This window comes from Mustela nivalis, assembly GCF_964662115.1.
Source record: "Mustela nivalis genome assembly, chromosome: 14".
In the NCBI taxonomy this organism is placed as follows: Eukaryota; Metazoa; Chordata; class Mammalia; order Carnivora; family Mustelidae; genus Mustela; species Mustela nivalis.
In genome coordinates, this window is record NC_139033.1 from 43,408,689 (window position 1) to 43,426,714 (window position 18,026).

General features: G+C 48.0%; 1 protein-coding gene across 3 annotated transcripts in view; it reads left to right on the forward strand.

The window, feature by feature from the left end:
* Positions 1-18,026, forward strand: part of MYO5B (myosin VB) — a 342,993-nt gene that overhangs the window by 235,855 nt on the left and 89,112 nt on the right. For all 3 annotated transcript variants that reach the window (XM_082699234.1, XM_082699233.1, XM_082699232.1), the window contains exons 13-16: positions 2,094-2,216; positions 3,431-3,514; positions 15,269-15,424; positions 16,290-16,387. In XM_082699234.1, the coding sequence (XP_082555360.1) occupies positions 2,094-2,216; positions 3,431-3,514; positions 15,269-15,424; positions 16,290-16,387 (461 nt within the window). The remainder of the gene's footprint in view (positions 1-2,093; positions 2,217-3,430; positions 3,515-15,268; positions 15,425-16,289; positions 16,388-18,026) is intronic.

The window sequence follows — 18,026 nt, forward strand, 5'->3', positions numbered from 1 at the left end:
CAAGATGATTTTGATGCTGGCAAATTTGTTGACCTAAGTGAGTCTTGTCTTCACATCTTACCCTTCCTGTTCTGTCTGTCCCAGTCCTGCCACTTGTGGATCCACTGGGTTCCTGTCCTTCGGCCTCGCCTCCTGTAGCCCTGCTCTGCGGACCTGTTCCTTCCCCTGTACCTGGTGTTTCTAAACTGAGGATGCTTGAAGACCAATATAAAACAGTGTATTTTTTTTTAAAGATTTTATTTATTTATTTGACAGAGATCTCAAGTAGGCAGAGAGGCAGGCAGAGAGAGAAGAGGAAGCAGGCTCCCTGCTGAGCAGAGAGCCCGATCTGGGGCTCGATTCCAGGACCTTGGGACCATGACCTGAGCTTAAGACAGAGGCTTTAACCCCCTGAGCCACACAGGCGCCCAAAACAGTGTATTAAAAGTGCCAAATCCAATGTATTTTGTCTGCTCAACACAATTAATAGCTTTTATCAAGAGAAAGTTTTCTTTTCTTGAATTACCTACAGCACTTGGCACTGGGTATCCAATAATGGTCACACTAAATTGAATATGGAGAAGAATCTGGTTGCTTACTTACTATCTAAGAAATTTGTGCTTAAGCATGTAGGCATTTTTCTTATGCCACTTATTTTGTTAGTTTACTAAATAAAACCCTTTTTAAATGGCTGGTGTAAGGGTCAACCCACATTTACCATGTAAAGGAATGGAGGCCAGGCCCAGCTGTGAGCTGTAAGCGAGGAGTGGGTGTGCACAGTGGCCTTCAGGGATGATAGTGGCAGACACACCACCCCCTATCATCCTGGGCAATCGAATGGTGGCTACAGTGACTCTGTGTTATATTTTCAACAAAACAAGATATTGTTTCACTTTTTTTTTTTAAGATTTTATTTATTTATTTCACAGAGAGAGAGACATAGGAAGAGAGAGAACACAAGCAGGGAGAGTAGGAGAGGGAAAAACAAGCTTCCTGACGAGCAGGGAGCCCAATGTGGGCCTCGATCCCAGGACCCTGGGATCATGACCTGAGCTGAAGACAGACACTTAACGACTGTGAGCCCCACAGGCACCCTGCTGCTGTTTCCATTCTGAAGCCAGCCCGGAAGATACTGAAAGGGGCTGCCCCAGAACACTTACTGTCATGAAACTTCTGAATTTAAACTTGGGACACCTGGGGGGCTCAGTTGGTAGGGCATCTGCCTTTGGCTCGGATCATGATCCTGGGATCGAGTCCCGCAGTCAGGCTCCTTGCTCGGCGGGGAGCCTGCTTCCCCCTCTGCCTGCTGCTTCTCCTGCTTGTTCTTTCTCTCTGACAAATAAACAAAATCTTTAAAAAATATATAAACTTGAGGATGGTGGAGAAAGTGTTGCATAGCTCATTTACTAGATCTTAATACCCAGTGTGTGCCTGAAACCCAATTCCAAGTGCTTTGAGGGGCAGGTAAAAAACAGTAAGGCACCCTCCTTGAGCCCATCAAGCTTACAGTTTGTAGCGACAAAGTGATGCACAAAACCCAGTGATGGACTGCATTAGTGTATGTGTAAGAGCATAATCGTGAGGCATTCCCAGGTGAGATCAAGAGTAGCCAGGGAAGGCTTCAGAGAGGAGGGCGGGCTTGAGCTGAGCCCAGACAGTGGTGGTTCGATGAGCCAGAGAGGGCGGGCGTTCCTGCTGCAGGCACTGGGCCGAGTGAGCGGGAGCGTGGCGCTAGGGGTGGGCATGGCACTGTCATGACACTGGGGCCACTGGCCCAGCTAGGGGAAGCCACATCTTCAGAACTGTTCTGACGCTGCTCCTGCGACCTCGGGCTCCAAACTGATGCTCCCCTATGCCTATCAGCATCTCGACCAGAAGATTCTTTGAGGCTAAGTGCATTCCTGGGGACACCATTGGAGCCAACCCATCTGGCGTGTTGAGAGAAGGCCATGCGGGATCCAAAGCGTTCGTGGCCAGAACTTGATTTCCTTGTCCAGCTGGGGTCTGGCCCCTGTGAGATCGACTTACTGGTGGACTCCATCTCCCTCTGCCACAGCTCTCTGCTTGCTTTTTCCTCTTCACAGAGCACTCTGTCCTCTTACATGTTTCTGCAGGTCCCCAAAGGAACTGACCAGAATTGGGCCCAGAAGCTCTATGACCGGCACTCTGGCAGCCAACACTTCCAGAAACCCCGCATGTCCAACACGGCCTTCATTGTCGTCCACTTTGCTGACAAGGTGAGTTTCTTCGTGGGCTTGGGTGTGCTGTGAGCCCCACCCTACAGGGACTCAAGGCTAAGAGAATGTGGGATCTTTTGAATTCAAGTGACCTGAGACTCTTAGGGTCTTTGTCTACCCTCTCTTTCCTTCCCCAGCCCCCTCTGTAATACATCAAACTGTCATTACATTGGCAGAGCCCCAGGTGCTGGGGGGGGGGGGGACTGCAGCTCACCAGCATGTGGCTGACAAACATTTATTGAGCGTCTCTCTCCTGGGAGGACAGGAGCCCATAAAACAGTCGTGAATCTACCCCGGAGGGAGAAGGAAGGCATGAGAACAGAATGGCGCTCTTCTTTGGGTGGCTCCTTTCCCACACCTGGTGTACACAGAATTTTCCTACATCGATTTCTGTTCTGCTTGCCCTAGCCTTTGCTTTCCAGATAGTAATCTGCACATAAGTCACTGGGGTCGCCCTAAAATGCAGACTCCAGGGGCATCTTGGTGGCTCAGCCAGTTAAGCATCTGACTCACGGTTTTGGCTCAGGTCATGATCTCAGGGCTGTGATATGGAGCCCAGCCTCAGACTCTGTGCTCAGCGAGGGCTCTAAGATTTTCTGTCTGCCTCCTGCTCTGTACATACACTTGCATGTGTGCGCTCTCTCAAATTCTTCAAAGACAAAATGCAGATTCTTTTTTTTTTTTTTTAAAGATTTTATTTATTTATTTGTCAGAGAAATAGAGAGTACAGGCAGGCAGAGTAGCAGGTAGAGACAGAGGGAGAAGCAGGCTCCCTGCGGAACAAGGAGCCTGATGTGGGACTCGATCTAAGGACCCTGAGATCATGACCTGAGCCGAAGGCAGCCGCTTAACCGACTGAGCCACGCAGGCATCCCCCCAAAATGCAGATTCTAATTTGATGGCCCTTTCAACACCCAAAGGAGGCCTTAGGTCCTCTTATGGGAATTTTTTAAAACAATGTTTTTTTTTAAATGTTTTTTTTTAAAACAATGTTTTTCCACAAAATGAATACTCAACTTCCTCTGTATAAATCCTGATCACATCTTGGGTCTGCGTTTTAAATGGGAACAACTGTGGGTTTACCAACTACTCACCACTCGTCAGAAAACACGGAGGGGTGAGCTGAAATGTCTCCTGTTCTCAGGTAGCTGTGGGAGGTGTTCGGTCAGGCTGAAGCACTTGACCCCTGTTTCTGTTTCCCTCTGGGGCCCCAGGTGGAGTACCTCTCAGATGGTTTTCTGGAGAAAAACAGAGACACAGTGTATGAAGAGCAGATCAACATCCTGAAGGCCAGCAAGGTAAAGGGGACCAGAGCAGGGGAGCTGGAGCAGGGACGCCCACAGCAGGACCCAGCAGGACTGGGCGTGCGGGGTGTCGGCCCCTGTCTGGAGCATGGGGCAAGGCAGAGATGCCAGGCAGGGCGCCTGTGAGGGGGCTTGTGGGTTATTTCCATTTGAAGACGGTTGAGGCTGGCCCAGTGGAGGGGAGAGAGCAGAAGATGGTGAAGGATGGGGTGACTGGGAAAGGAGGACGTGTGAGGGGCGGGGGACGCAGAGTGAGGTGACCGTCAGGAGGGGAGACCGCAGCAGGTGTGGCAAGGAAAACGTCCCTGCAACCGTTGTGTCATTTGTCACCTCTCTTCCCTGAAGGTGGGCGGATAACTCAGACGCCTCCAATCCTGCTATCCACGCACTTCATTTCTGTGCGGTCCCCACAGGGCCTCCCATAAGCAAAAAGTTCAATGGAACAGAGGGTGGGCTGTGAGGGACACTTAATAGCTGACATTCCGAAACAGGTTTATCTCTAGAATTCATTTCCTTCTCACGAGCGTAACAGAAAGATGGCAAGTACTGTGTCCATTCTCCCGGCAGAGGACACGAGGCCCTGACTGACCTAGGCACAGAGTAAGTGCCTGCGTTGTGAGGCCCTGCCCCACACCCAGCCAGCATCGCTCAGAGGTGGATGAGACCAGTTCTCCCCTGCGGGTGCTCACATCCTCGTGGGCTGTGAGCAGCTCATAATCACATGGTCACTGAAAAGTGAGGAGGCGTGGGGAGAGGGCCCGGCAGCTGGGGAGCGGGTAGTCTGGGCACCACGATTCCCAGGGGCCAGCTGCAGCCCTTTGGAGAAAACCGAGAAAGGGACTCTCCAGGGTTTGGGAGGCTTTCTCTGGACCTCCTGCCCCTAAACTGGCTGCAGGGGCCTGATAACGCTAGAAATTGCAGATTAATGGCTCTCGGTGATAAGCTTCAGATGAATGTAACAGGACAAGGTGCCGGAATGGAGAAAATACACCCAGCAAAACAGACCCAAGGACAGAAGGGTGAGTGTAGCCCAGTATAGACACGTAAGCGGCTCAGGGTAGACCCCTCTGCCCAGGGTCCTCTGGAGAGCTGCAGCCTCTGGGAGTGAGTCCTCCTGGAGGGAAATCCGGATGAATGTGGAACTCACTTTGCAATTCAATGCAAGATTAACCTCTCAGGTTGCCAAGTCGTGGCACTGTCATCCATGGTGGGTTATAGAACTTTTCCATTCTTTGCAAGGGGAGGTAGGGACCGAGGAGGCACAAGCCACAGGGAGAGAGGAAGTGGGTGGCACCAGCTCCTGGAGCACGCTGCGCCATTGCTTCTTAGAGGCTCAGAGCCCTGTGGCCTCCTGTTAGTGACACAGTGGCCTCAGAGGCTGAGAAACTTCACGTTTCTCTCAGGAGCACAAGTGAGGGGTGGGTGTCAGGGAGAGAGTCTGGTACTTTCCATTTAAGTACAGAGTTGGGTTCTGCCGGTGTACTGATTTTTGTTTTGAGTGTCTCTCGGGGATCTTGAAAAGTAAGAGGCATCTCTCCAGCAGATCATCTTTTATTAACTGACATTTTCCCCCCTTTAGTGGGTATTTATGTGTTACGTAGTGTTAACGAATACATATAGTTAACCTCATGGTTCTTACAGTCCAGTGAAAAAGGTAGTTTAATTATGAATTTTGGTAATGCCATGAAGGTCAAGAAGGTGGTATATAAAAAAAAATTAGTTGAGAGTTCCCGTGGCCACCCCCAAATTCAATTATTTAAGAAGACGATCCCCAGATCTCAGCAGATAGTAATACTTGAGGCTGTGATGACTTAGACCAAAAGGATACGGAGCAGTGAGTGGGGTAAAGTCCAGGGGAAACCAGGCCCATGCTCGCAGGAGGCCTTGCCCAGTGGCGCCTGGTTTGTGGTCATGTGATATATCAGCCAGGGCAGCTTGTCTGAGCTAAGGCTCAGACCTTTTTACTGGGAGTCAGTTACACAGGTACTCTTTACCTAGCATGTCCCGAAATTCCAGACTCCCAGAAGGAAGCAGGTGTTCAACATAAACCAAATTGTTTCCATAAACCATTCAGACCCAGTGACCCATTCTTACCAGAGTGTGGTGAACCCCCTCTCCCCCCGCAAATCCAAGTTCCCAGAACCTAGCCAGGGGTCAGCCTGACAAGCAGGCCTTTCCAAGGGTAATCGTCTCAAGCTTGCTGTGTTAGTTCTTTTCTGTACAGGGGCTGTCATTTTAGGTTGGGGAGACTGGGTTTTTATTAGAAATGCAGTATACATTCAACAGTTAAATAGCTTGAAAGCATTCTCTGCTATTCCTTGGCCCACCTTTTCATCAGGTGCCATTCTGCATATTTACGCAAACTGGTACAGCTGAAATGAATCACATTATACACGGTTCTGACTTTCCACTTACACCTTTACTGTCTTCCCACATGACCATGTGTCTCTTCTCTTTTTTAAACATTTGATGTTTTGCTCATTGAAATAATGCCGCAACAAATGCTCTTTGCATACATCTTTGTGCAATTACACCAGTCAGGTAAATTTTTAGAAGTGAGGTGGATGGTTCAAAGAGTATGCACATCCAAAGTCTGTGGATATTCCCAAATAAGGAGTATAAGGTAGGTCTGGGATCTACTCTTAAAAGATAACAATCCTTCCCTACCCACCTGCTACACTCTAGCTTTCCCCTTTACCAACTAATCTTTCTAAAGAACCGGTGACCTTGATGCCAACCTTCAGCCCCCTCCCAGCACCTCACAGCATTCAAGGTTAGCTGGGAGGGGCTTCCAGGTCTATCAGACCCTAACGGGGGGTGGGGGGGGCTAAGAACTCTCTGCCATCCGCCCACTGCGGACATCCCAGAAGGCAGAAAGCAAAGCTTGAAACTGGGTCCCTATAAACCTGCAAATGGGCCCGACCAGACTGCAGCTACGCATCAAAGAGTGGTTCTCCCTGTGCTTTAAATTCTCTGGACAGGTGGACATGTCTGGCCGCACCTGTCATGGTGGCGTTGTTGAAGTTTTGTTCCCTGAGCCCCTGTCATCTCTAAAACTTTGTTTTTATAGAAGTCTTATGAGGTTTATGTTTCCAACTCTGTGTTAGAGTGTGTAAAATAAAGACTTCGAGAGATGTAAGGCTCTGTGGCATGGAGTTAGTGCCCCATTTCTTGTGTTACTTTCCATCTCTCTGAGCGTAGATAAATCTCAAATCCCATATGTAAATCCATAATTTTACTTAGAACATTTTTAATTTATGGGACACCTGCTAGCTTTTTTCTTTCGTGTGGCACCCCTGATAAGAAACTAAGAAATCATTATGAATAATTAAGCAGGATGGGCCGGAAGACTCCCGTGTAGCCTACCAGCCAGAGGGATGTTTAAAGCCCTCCCACCAAGAGCAGTGAAATAAAACAGTGTTAATGAGAATGCAATTAGTAAAGCCAGTTATACCGCCTAAGAGGTTATAATGTGGCTAATTGCTTTCTCAGCTACTGGAGAGCTATAAATAGAGACTTGGGAAATGCCTCTTTAAAACACTATTTTAAGTCCTTAACAGACTGATTTGTTTTAGGTACTAGAAGTGGAGGTTTCTCGGTCCCAGTGTTTATTATTAAAAAAACAATATTTTGTTAAAAAATCCTAAAGGAGCACATATTTAAGATTTCCGGTGCCAGAGCCACACCGATGGGTTTGTCTGTAAGCCTCGGGCAGCCAGGGCCGTCCCGGGTGCTGTTTCCCAGGCCGGCAGTCCCGAGGCGGGCTCCTCACTCATCCCAGCAGACGGGAGCTCAAGACCGGTATGGTACAGAGGTCAACGAGACCATATTGGGCCAAGGCCACCTACTCTGGGCCGTGGCAATCCCTGAGGTTCAAGAGTTGGCAGTGGTGTACCTCAGACAAGGCCCGGGGCTGTGTGTCTGGGTCTCCTTTCTACCACTTTGGCTCGACCTCTGCTCCTCAGGGAACGACACTGTGCATGTGTCTGTTTCCACACCTCTAAGTTTCTTACAGGTTACAGACACATTCCATTTTGAGCAAATACATCTGCTTTTTTTAAAAGTATTTTTTTCCCAAATTCATGTTTTCATTTTCTATGGGTAGATACTCAGCAGCGGAATGACTACATCTTGTGGTAACTTTAATTTGTTGAGGAAACTCCGTACTGTTTTCCACAGTGGCTGCACCAATTTGCATTCCCTCCAACAGCCCATGAGGGCTCCCTTTTGTCAAGTCGTCGTCCTCGCCAGCCCTTGTTATTTCTTGGGTTTTTTTATTTTAGCCATTCTCATGGAAGGTGATACCTCCTTGTGGTTTTGATTTGCAGTTCCCTGACGAGAGGTGATACTGAGCATCTTTTCATGTGTCCCTTTACCATCTGTGCATCGTCTTTGGGAAGTTGTCTGTTTAAGCTCTCTGAATCTTTAAGTTTTTTAAATCGATTATTTTTGATGTTGAGTTCCCCATCGCTTGCAGATATCCCCTCTCTTCCGTGGGTGGGCACGGGGAGGGAAGAAGTAGAGGATCGGGGAGACACTTAGCATGTCGAACACTGAGTAACGCGTAGAATTGTTGAATCCTCATTGTTCACACCTGAAACTGACATGCCGCCGTTCAGCCTACTTCAATTTAAAAAGTATTTTTGAACCTATTTTTCATAGAACCGCTTGAAGATATAATTGACACATAGCATAACACTTTCAAGGGCATTCGAAGTGCTTCCTGTTTAAGATGAGTCGGCGCTGGTAGTTAAAAAGCTTCTGATTGTATTTAGAAGTCAGTAGGGAAGAGAGAACTCTTTAGTCGATAAAACTGTATCATCCCCTTTCCAGTACGGGAAGGTCCAATTTTGTCTTTAACAACAAAAAAAGAAGTGCTGAGACTTTTCCTCCAAAGCCCATTTGAAACAAAAAAAAGAAGTGCTGAGACTTTTCCTCCAAAGCCCATTTTAAACCCCTTTAAAGAAAATATTTTGTAACTAAAAATTGGAGCTTTTTTCCCCAAAGGGCAGCAGTGCTTATGTGAAAACCACCCCAAAAAGAAAGTGTATTTTTTAGTAGGTGTGCAGCGAGGTTTCATGGATAAGATTCTGGCCAAGAGATTCCAATCAAATGGTTTTTTTTGAGCACGTCTTTATTTTGCTTTTATGCGTCTGTTTTACAGGAAAGGTGTCTTATATTCCTACAGAAGTGAACAGGCATGATTTCTAAGGTAACAGCTATGTATACAGCTGTAATGGACATTTCTCTTCAACTGTCGCATGGTCTTCACAAAGCGTTTTCATACTTGTCTTAATCCCTCTTCAAATAGGTTTGCCTCGGGCTTTCAAAAATTTAGCTCTAGCCCTGACTAGCAGAGAGTACCAAAGCCATTATCACTGCACACTTGGAAGTACGTGACCAGCGGTGTCAGGCAAGGGCTTGGTTAGTCTGGAGGTATTGTCTGAGTGTCTTCATGGTTGGAGGGGACAGATTCTCAGAAAGGCCCCGTGGATGCTGCTTGCCAGGGATGCTGCCCCCAGACGAGCTGGAGTCGTTGCGTTCCTGGTCCCTCAGCTCAGAGACAGACTTCCCAGTGCCTTGGAAGTGTAACTGGAGTTAGTGAAGGAAAAAAAAAACATTCTCAAATGCTCATTCTTCTGCAGGAATTGTTAGTCTGGCAGGAACTGGGTGTGACTACGTTTCCTTGAGACTTGAGGTTAGTTTATGGTTGGGACCCTGCTGAGACCAGGAGGTCCCTGTCTAGACCGGGTGCCATGTCCCAGTGGCTGGATGGGGGGTAGGATGGTACAGTCATCAGTATTTCCTGACTGTTCTTTTTACTGCTTTTCTTCGAGGTGAGGTCTCAACCAAGTCCTCTCCCTCTCCACCCCAGACATCCTGCCATTTCCAAACACCGTCTCAATAGCCAAGACCTAGAATTAAAACCTCACTTCTAAGATAAAACGCAAGTTCTCCAGACTACACCTTGGCCATGTTCTTTCCCACATTCTAGCGTGGGGCCCGGGGAGGAATGTGTGATGGAAGCAAGAGAAAGGGGCTTCCATTTAAAAGTCGTCTTACAGTTGAACCTGATTTCAAAGTTCCGTGTGTGGCTTTAATACATTCTCTTGACCTTAGAAGTTAATAGATTTTTCAAAGAAGAAGCCACCACTAATTTCTGTAAATTAGACTCCCGAAACAGTATCATCATGCATGTGTAACTTTTACCCTTGACTCAGATGTCTTAGAAATCCATTTTAGAAAGTAAGTGAATTACAATTTAGTCAGCATTGTGTTTAGACACCACAGACTGGATGAATCATGGTCTTTAAAATGCGAACCTGCCTTGAGCCTCTGGTTCTTCCCCTGGGGGAGTTTCTCAGCTGCAGTCTGGGCACTTGACCCTTCTCGTGCGCCTCCGCCATCAGTCCCCCGTCCCTCCTGTGCCCGGCCCGTCTCTCCCTGCCTCCCACTCACTCCTGTTTCTGCCGCTCCCCGTGTTCTCACTCACTATTTGTGATGGTGGCTCTCTGCCCCACACCGGGAGGATCCACGAGTCTTTCTTTACACAAGGAGTGGCTGGATAAGTTTGTGTTTGGAGAAGACTCTGGCTGGTGCGTAGGCTACATTGGGATGAAGGTGTGTCTGGAGTTGGACCCTCAGGTTCTAAGTACACGCAGTGGTCTGGGAGAGTTCGGGAAGGCCTGAGCTGGGACAGCGGCGTTCTGGTGATTCAGGACTCCTGGAACTTGACCGTGGGCAGAACCTGGGGATATAGGGATAAGAAGTAGGGTGTTGGCAGCCTCTCTAATACAAATTTGGGCAGCTGGGAGGTGAGAGCTGTGTAGGCCGTGTCAGATTTGGAGATTCCAGTGGAACTCACACAGGGAGGAAGGCACGGAGCAGATCATTGGTTATGGAAGAACAGCAAGACTAGAGGATCCGGCTTGAAGGGGGTAGTGGAAGCCACAGGTGTGAAGGAGACGGTGCAGGGAAGAAGGGTTAGAAAAGATCCATGGCGAAGATGCTGTCCTGGGAGACAGCAGCACTGCGGGGAGATGGGCAGGAAGATGGGCCCGGGGGAGCGGCCGGGAAAGAGCTGTGGGAGGGAAGGGAAGCCGAGCTGCCCGGTCGGGGAGGAGGGCCTCTGAGGAGGGACTTGGGTCCTTCAGCAACCAGGAGTTGGACCGCGAGTGAATCTGGACCACTTGCAGCCACTGGATCCGGCAAGTAGGGTTGGTCCCCAGAAGGCACTCTCAGGGCGGGTTTAGGCAGTGTGGGGGCAGAACATGGCATGTTGTGTTGGGGAGGGGTCGGGAAGGGTTGATCCAGGTGGTGTCCGCGGACGCCTTGCCTGAGATGGCCGGAGTGGGGAGGCGGGGGACGTGGCACAGGGAGATCCGGCTAGACCAGGAGGTGGTCCCGCATGGAAGGAACTTGAACCTAGCTGTGTGTTGAAGGGAGGGCATCTACGAACAGGGAGCGATTACAGATAGGAGAAAATGCAGGAGTCCAGATCAAACTTAAAGGAATCCTCTTATTCAATTCCCTCATTTTTACAGATGAGAAATTTTAAATCTAGTAAGGTTAGGAGGTTGCCACGGGCCACACAGCTAATTCAGTGGCAAGAGTTGGATCTAAAATGTCTCATGACCCTCGCTCAGTGTGGGCCCCGTAGCACCGTACCTTCCAGAGACCTGTTAGGTTGAGGGCTCTTCTCTATACTGCTGTATCCCAGAGCTTCCTGTGCGGCGGACTTTGCTCAGTCGTGCTGCTCCTGGCGCGATCTTCCCTGAAAGATCCCTGGTCGTTGCTCCCTTCTGTGACCCTCCATTGCGTGGGCTGTGGGACCAGGCTGTCTGGGTGCAAATCTTCGCTTTGCTGCTGACCAGCTCTGTGATCTAGGGCTCTGAGCCTCTGTTTCCCCATCTGTAAAAGGGGATGGCCTACCAAGTGGTCTTTGGGAGAACTGAATGAATTTTACACTTGGTGCATTCTAAGTGCTCCATAAATGTTAGCTGCTATTATTTAAACCACCCCCTGCCTGCCCTGCACACACAGGCACACCGAAAACACCTTTAATGGCTTCACATTGCCTTTACGATAAAGAGGATTTTGCACAAGCTGGGCTTTCATGCTTCCCCCTCAGGGTGTGTACCAAAGCTGTAGTGCTTTCAAATTAGCTCCCTGAAGATGCAGATACTTGCTAACGTGCTTTCCTAACTGCCCCCCTTCCAATGACCCACCAGCTCAAACATCCCTTCCTAAGAGAAGTCTTTCCTGATTGCTACCCCAGGGTCCTCATTCAGTCATGTGCATCTGTTTATTTCCTTGAGGAAATTATCTTTTGTCATTTGGCTTTTCATTATGGGGTTAACTGGTGAGAGTTCACCTTCCATGCTAGATCATAAACTCCATGATACCTAAGAGGCTCTGTTTGTTTTTGCTCATATTTATGTCCCCAGCTCCGAGCACAGTATTTCTCTGTGGGATGTGTGGCAGTCAGTTAAGTGTTGTTGAGTAAATGAGCAACCAAGTCCATCTAGTTGCTTGACATTCAGGGACCTAATATTTACTTCCTGTTCTTTGAAAGTACATGGAAATGATGAGTTGATAAATGTATCATTTTTATAATGTTGGCACATGCCCATTTTAGCCATAGATTTTTAAAATCCTCTCTGAGTCGTCTTTATTCCTCTGACAGCCACATTACTTCCCCCCAGAGAAGGACAACATTTATGATTTTGAAATACCATGTGTGGACAGAAGTTGTTGATTGGTTTCCAAAATGCTGAAATAGGAACCGAATCGTCACCTATTGGCACTTGCCTCTAGGAGACGTCTTTAACCTCATTGGGTGACCTCCCAAGCCACAGGCTGATGACCAGGGCCTCCAACAGGGATTTTGGGGGCGTGTCTTACTCAGGAATATGGTAGATTTTCCTAGTGCTTTCGTGGTGTCACCAGCCAATGTCAGCCCCGAGGAGCCAGCAGTGAGGGTGGGCTTGAGCTGCTTATCCGAGGCGATCCTTGGCCTTACAGTCATTAGTCTGTGCTTTTAGACTGAACTTCAAACCCAGACCATGGAGTTAAAGAACCACCACCACCTTTATTTACATGTAGATCACTGCATTAAAAAAAAAAAAAAAAAAAAGTGTTGGGAAAATTGAACACCCACATGCAGAAAAATGAAATTGGACCATTTCCTTACACCACACATGAAAATAGACTCAAAATGGATGAAGGACCTCAATGTGAGAAAGGAATCCATCGAAATCCTTGAGGAGAGCACAGGCAGCAACCTCTTTGACCTCAGCCGCAGCAACTTTTTCCTAGGAACATCGCCAAAGGCAAGGGAAGCAAGGGCAAAAATGAACTATTGGGCTTTATCAAGACCAAAAGCTTTTGCACAGCAAAAGAAATACTTAACAAAACCAAAAGACAACTGACAGAATGGGAGAAGATATTTGTAAATGACATATCAGATAAAGGGCTAGTATCCAAAACCTATAAAGAGCTTAGCAAACTCAATACCCAAAGAACAAATAATCCAATCAAGAAATGGGCAGAGGACATGAACAGACATTTCTGCAAAGAAGACATCCAGATGGCCAACAGACACATGAAAAAGTGCTCCACATCACTCAGCATCAGGGAAATACAAATCAAATCCACAAAGAGCTACTACTTCACATCAGACAGAATGGCTAAAATTAACAAGTCAGGAAATGACAGATGCTGGCGAGGATGCAGAGAAAGGGGAACCCTCCTCCTACACTGTTGGTGGGAATGCAAGCTGGTGCAACCACTCTAGAAAACAGCATGGAGGTTCCTCAAAAAGTTGAACAATAGAGCTATCCTACGACCCAACAATCGCACTACTGGGTATTTACCCTAAAGATACAAACGTCGTGATTCGAAGGGGCACGTGCACCCAAATGTTTATAGCAGCAATGTTCACAATAGCCAAACTATGGAAAGAACCTAGATGTCCATCAGCAGATGAATGGATCAAGAAGATGTGGTATATATCTACAATGGAATACTATGCAGCCACCAAAAGAAATGAAATCTTGCCATTTGCGATGACGTGGATGGAACTAGAGGGTATTATGCTTAATGAAATAAGCCAATCAGAGAAAGACAGCTATCATATGATCTCCCTGATATGAGGAAATGGAGATGCAACATGAGGGTTTGGGGGATAGGAAAAGAATAAATGAAATCAGATGGGATCGGGAGAGAGATAAACCATAAGAGACTCTTAATGTCACATCACAAACTGAGGGGGGTGGGGGAAGGGGGACAGGAGAGGGTGGTGTGGTTTTGGACATTGGGGAGGGTATGTGCTATGGTGAGTGCTGTGAAGTGTATAAACCTGGCGATTCACAGACCTGTACCCCTGGGGCTAATAATACATTATATGTTTATTAAAAATTTTTAAAAAATTTAAAAATGGAAGTTGGGAGCTTCTGATGACCGCTGTGTTTGTGATCAACGAAAAGTGCAGAGTGCGAATGGAACTTTCCAGAGCGTGTGTTGACTCCGTGTATGCCCGTGTGTGCACATACAGAGTTGTTTAACTGCTTTGTAACCCATATGATGAGCTGATGGGTGGGATAAACAGATGCCTCAGAGAGCGTATCTTAAACCCAGTGCATTTCCAGTTTCTTCATACTGCTGGTGTAAATGACCAGACCATTGTCTATTAAAACAGGCTCTGACCTGGACATTGGAGGCTGGGGTTCAGGCCCTGGCTCAGTCACTAGTCAGCAGCCCCTGGTGAGCTGATACTGGTCACCGTTGCCAGTGCTGGGAGGAATGGAGATAGAAACAGAATTCTGGAGGGTCCCTGCTCCCTGAGTTCCTCTTTCCTCACCTGCCCCTTGAAGAGGTGATCTTTATGCTTTATATTCCAGCTCTAAAGTTCTATGATTCTGAGTCTTCTCTGTAGCTCAACATTTCTACTGTGTGGACAGATTTTTCACGTATATCCCCCCAGCAAAGATCATAGAACTGGGCAATATTGAAGTGTCTGTGATGTGCCGCGCACACTACTACATGCTTACGTGGATGTTCTCCTTTAATTCTTACCCAGGCCTTCCTCCTCCTCTATCGAGGGGGAGGCTAGGAGGCCATATGTAGGCTCAGCAAGCATGGGGCTCAGGGCCCAGCACAGACCTTTGCTGGTACCTGAGTGCATGATGGAGACATGAGGGGAAGACCAGGGAAAGTCCATGGAGGAGGCAGGGCTGGACCTTGAGAGATGGGCCCCTTGGAATGACCAGAGAGGAGAAATTCTAAATTCTAGAAAACGTGCATAACTCCAAAGAGACTCTATACTTGTTAGCAGTCGTTCCACTTTCTTCTCCCCTAGCGCCTGGCTCCCGCTGAACTCCTTTCTGTTCCCCGGACATTTCATGTGAATGGAATCATGCACAACATGGTCTTCTGTGTCTGGGTTCTTTCACTTGATATATCTCCAGGATTCATCCCATCCATGCTGTGGGGCATTGTGTACTTTATTCCTCTAGGTCACTGAGCAGTATTCCACGGTACGGGCCGGCCATATTCTGTCCATTTATCTGCTGATTGATACTTGTGTTATTCCCACTTTGTGGCTGCTGTCAATAATGTGGTTATGGACTTTGGTGCGCAAGTCTGAGTATGGATGTTTGTTTTTAGCTATCTTGGGTATGGACCAGAAAGCTATTTGGAAAGTCCAAGAGATCTTGAGTTCAGTGTTCTTCCTGTGTTTGTTTCTAGTTTCCACTAGTGGCTGACTTGTTTCATGATGACAAGGACTCCATTCCCGCTGCTACTACATCTGGGAAGGGCTCGTCTTCAAAGATCAACATTCGCTCCGCCAGACCCCCCCTGAAAGCATCCAATAAGGAGCACAAGAAAACCGTGGGCCACCAGGTCAGCCTCTGGCGGGACACTGGGTCAGGATGTGTGTGGCCAGGCCAGCTTCTCTGTAGTTGAAGGCCGGCTGCAGGGTCAGAGGGGGCCAGAGCAGCCTCAGCCCCCAGCTCAGCCCATATGTGCTCTTTGAAGGAGGACACTGGAAACCGTCTCTAGAGAGAACTGACCAGAAAGAGAAAGGGGATGAGTATAGCCCCAGTGCATTTCGTTCCCCTGGTAGGATCATAGGCACCTGGTAGAAGAAACAAGAGGGTCCTAGAATCTACAGGTTGAGTTAAAGAAGCCTGGGGACTTGGAAAATTGAGGCCCCTTCTGTGCGTCTTTGTGGGAGTCTATGTCCAGTGTCTCTCCCAAGAGAAGGGAGTGCCTGCTGAGACCTACCAAGCCACTAACCTTTCCATTGTATTGGACTTGCCTCTTCTGGACATTTCACATTACTGTCCCAACTTCCAGGATGCCCAGGCACTGGATATTGGGGCTCCCAGACCTCTGGTTTACCAATTGTCAGCCTCCAGTCACTGTGATAACTTCTGTCCTATTTCCCAGCACTGACCCCCCCCCCTTTTATTTCATTTGATCTACCGTGCTAAGTCAGATGTGTTAGCCACTGGGCTCCCCACATTGAGTTTGAACAGCCCTAATGGCAGGACATGGGAGGGCCTTAATTCTGGACCTACAGCAAGGCAGGCAGGAGGGTCAGGTGGAATCTGACCCCGGGTCTCTGTGTTTTGTCTTGTCCTTCTGGATCCATAACGACAATAACCGTATCAGCAACCCACCAGTCTGCAGGAGTTTCTTGGTTAATTACACATCTGCAGCATGTTAGAGAAAAATAACCGGGTGCTGACTCTTGTCTCTCCAGTTCCGCACCTCCCTGCATCTGCTCATGGAGACCCTGAATGCCACGACGCCACACTACGTGCGCTGCATCAAGCCGAATGACGAGAAGCTCCCCTTCCAGTAAGTGCTTCCATGGGCGTTGGCCAGCTGCCTCTCGGCCGGGGTTAGGCTGATCAAGCCTGGTCTCTTCATGTTTCCTTACAAGTTCAGGTGGAAGAGACTGAGGACAGCCTTGAGGTGTGTGTGTGGTGGGGGGAGGTCTGTAACAGGACGAATAATCTCACACCTCACAGATGGTTTACTTGCTGAATACAAGCCAACAGACATTTACCAGGTTCTGCCTGTCTGCTGTCTAGAAGGATTCAAGAGGATGAGAGGGTACAGTTCCCTCGTCCCATGGGGTTTACAGTGGTGTTGAGGAGTATGCACACCTGAATCAGAGAACCACATAAAAGTGTGTCATGAAATGTAGGTGTACCTGGGTCTCAATTCAGAGGTGGCAGGATAGCTGGAGTGGTCAGAGAAGACGTCTTCCACTGGGGACACTTGGCCTCAGACGATGTGTTGAGTGAGGAGACATGAAGATGGTCCTGTGTCTCAAATCCCCTCTACCATTGAGCTTCCGGGTTTATTCATACCCACTCATCTTCCCCTACCCCACTCCTCTAGTCTGATTCTGCTTCTACCTCTATCTTGGATATCATCTTCCAACTCCGTCCATGCCCACATGGTTGACCCCACCCAAGTCTGTATGGCAGTGACTCTTCAGTGTCTTTGTTCATCTCCAGTTTCTGCCAGATTCTGGAGTTTCTGAATGCCTCCAGCATTTTCATTGGTTGAGTTACATTCAGCAATGTCCGTAATCAGACTCCTTGTCCCTACCCACCCCCCCCCCCGAAAATGGTTCCTCTGTCTTTGGTCTCTTATGTAGTAAATGGCATAACCACTTCCTGACAGCTCGTTACTGACCATGCCTGAGAGTCGCTCTGAACCAGTGCTATCCAATAGAACTTTCTGTGTTGGATGGGACTGTTCTATAACCTGCATTGTCTAGCGCGGTAACCACAAGTCAAGTGCGGCTATTGTGGGCTTTGGAATGTGGCCACTATGACTGGGGAACTGAATTGTCATTCTAATTATATTCACATACTTGTAGTTGGCTGATGGCTACCATATTGGATGGCATAAGCCTTGATTCTTCCCTCGTCCTTACTCCCCAATGTCGAGTTATTGTCAAAGTCTCATGGAGTCTGCTTGGAAAGGTCTTATTTTGGTCTCCCTTTTCTCTTCCTCTGTCACCTTGTTTGAGACTCTGTTACTTGCCTGGAATACTGCCCTAAGTCTTTAGAACAGTCTCTTACTTCCCTCTGTAACCCCATTATTCCAACCGCCCTGAGCCAGCACACAGGCTATATCTTCTGGTCAGAGGAGATATATTTCTAAATTTTTAAAACCCTTTATTCCCAGCATTCTGACTTCCTTTTTTGGTCCTAGCATAACGTCTTTCTGGGAAATAAATTCTTTTGGCAACTCTGTCAGAGTGAATATCCGAACTCCCTTTGGCCATTCCTCTTATTTGATAAAGCTTGACCCGCACTCAGATGGGCCTTGTGCTGGAAAAGGTCAGGAAGACAACACCGAGTCAGCCTTCTTTGAAGCCTGCTGATTGTTGACTCTTTTCCTTTCCTCCCAATTTCCAAGAAGTGGTTAGGAATTCCCCCTGTGTGACATCTGTTTACCAGCTGACTCCAGAAGAAGA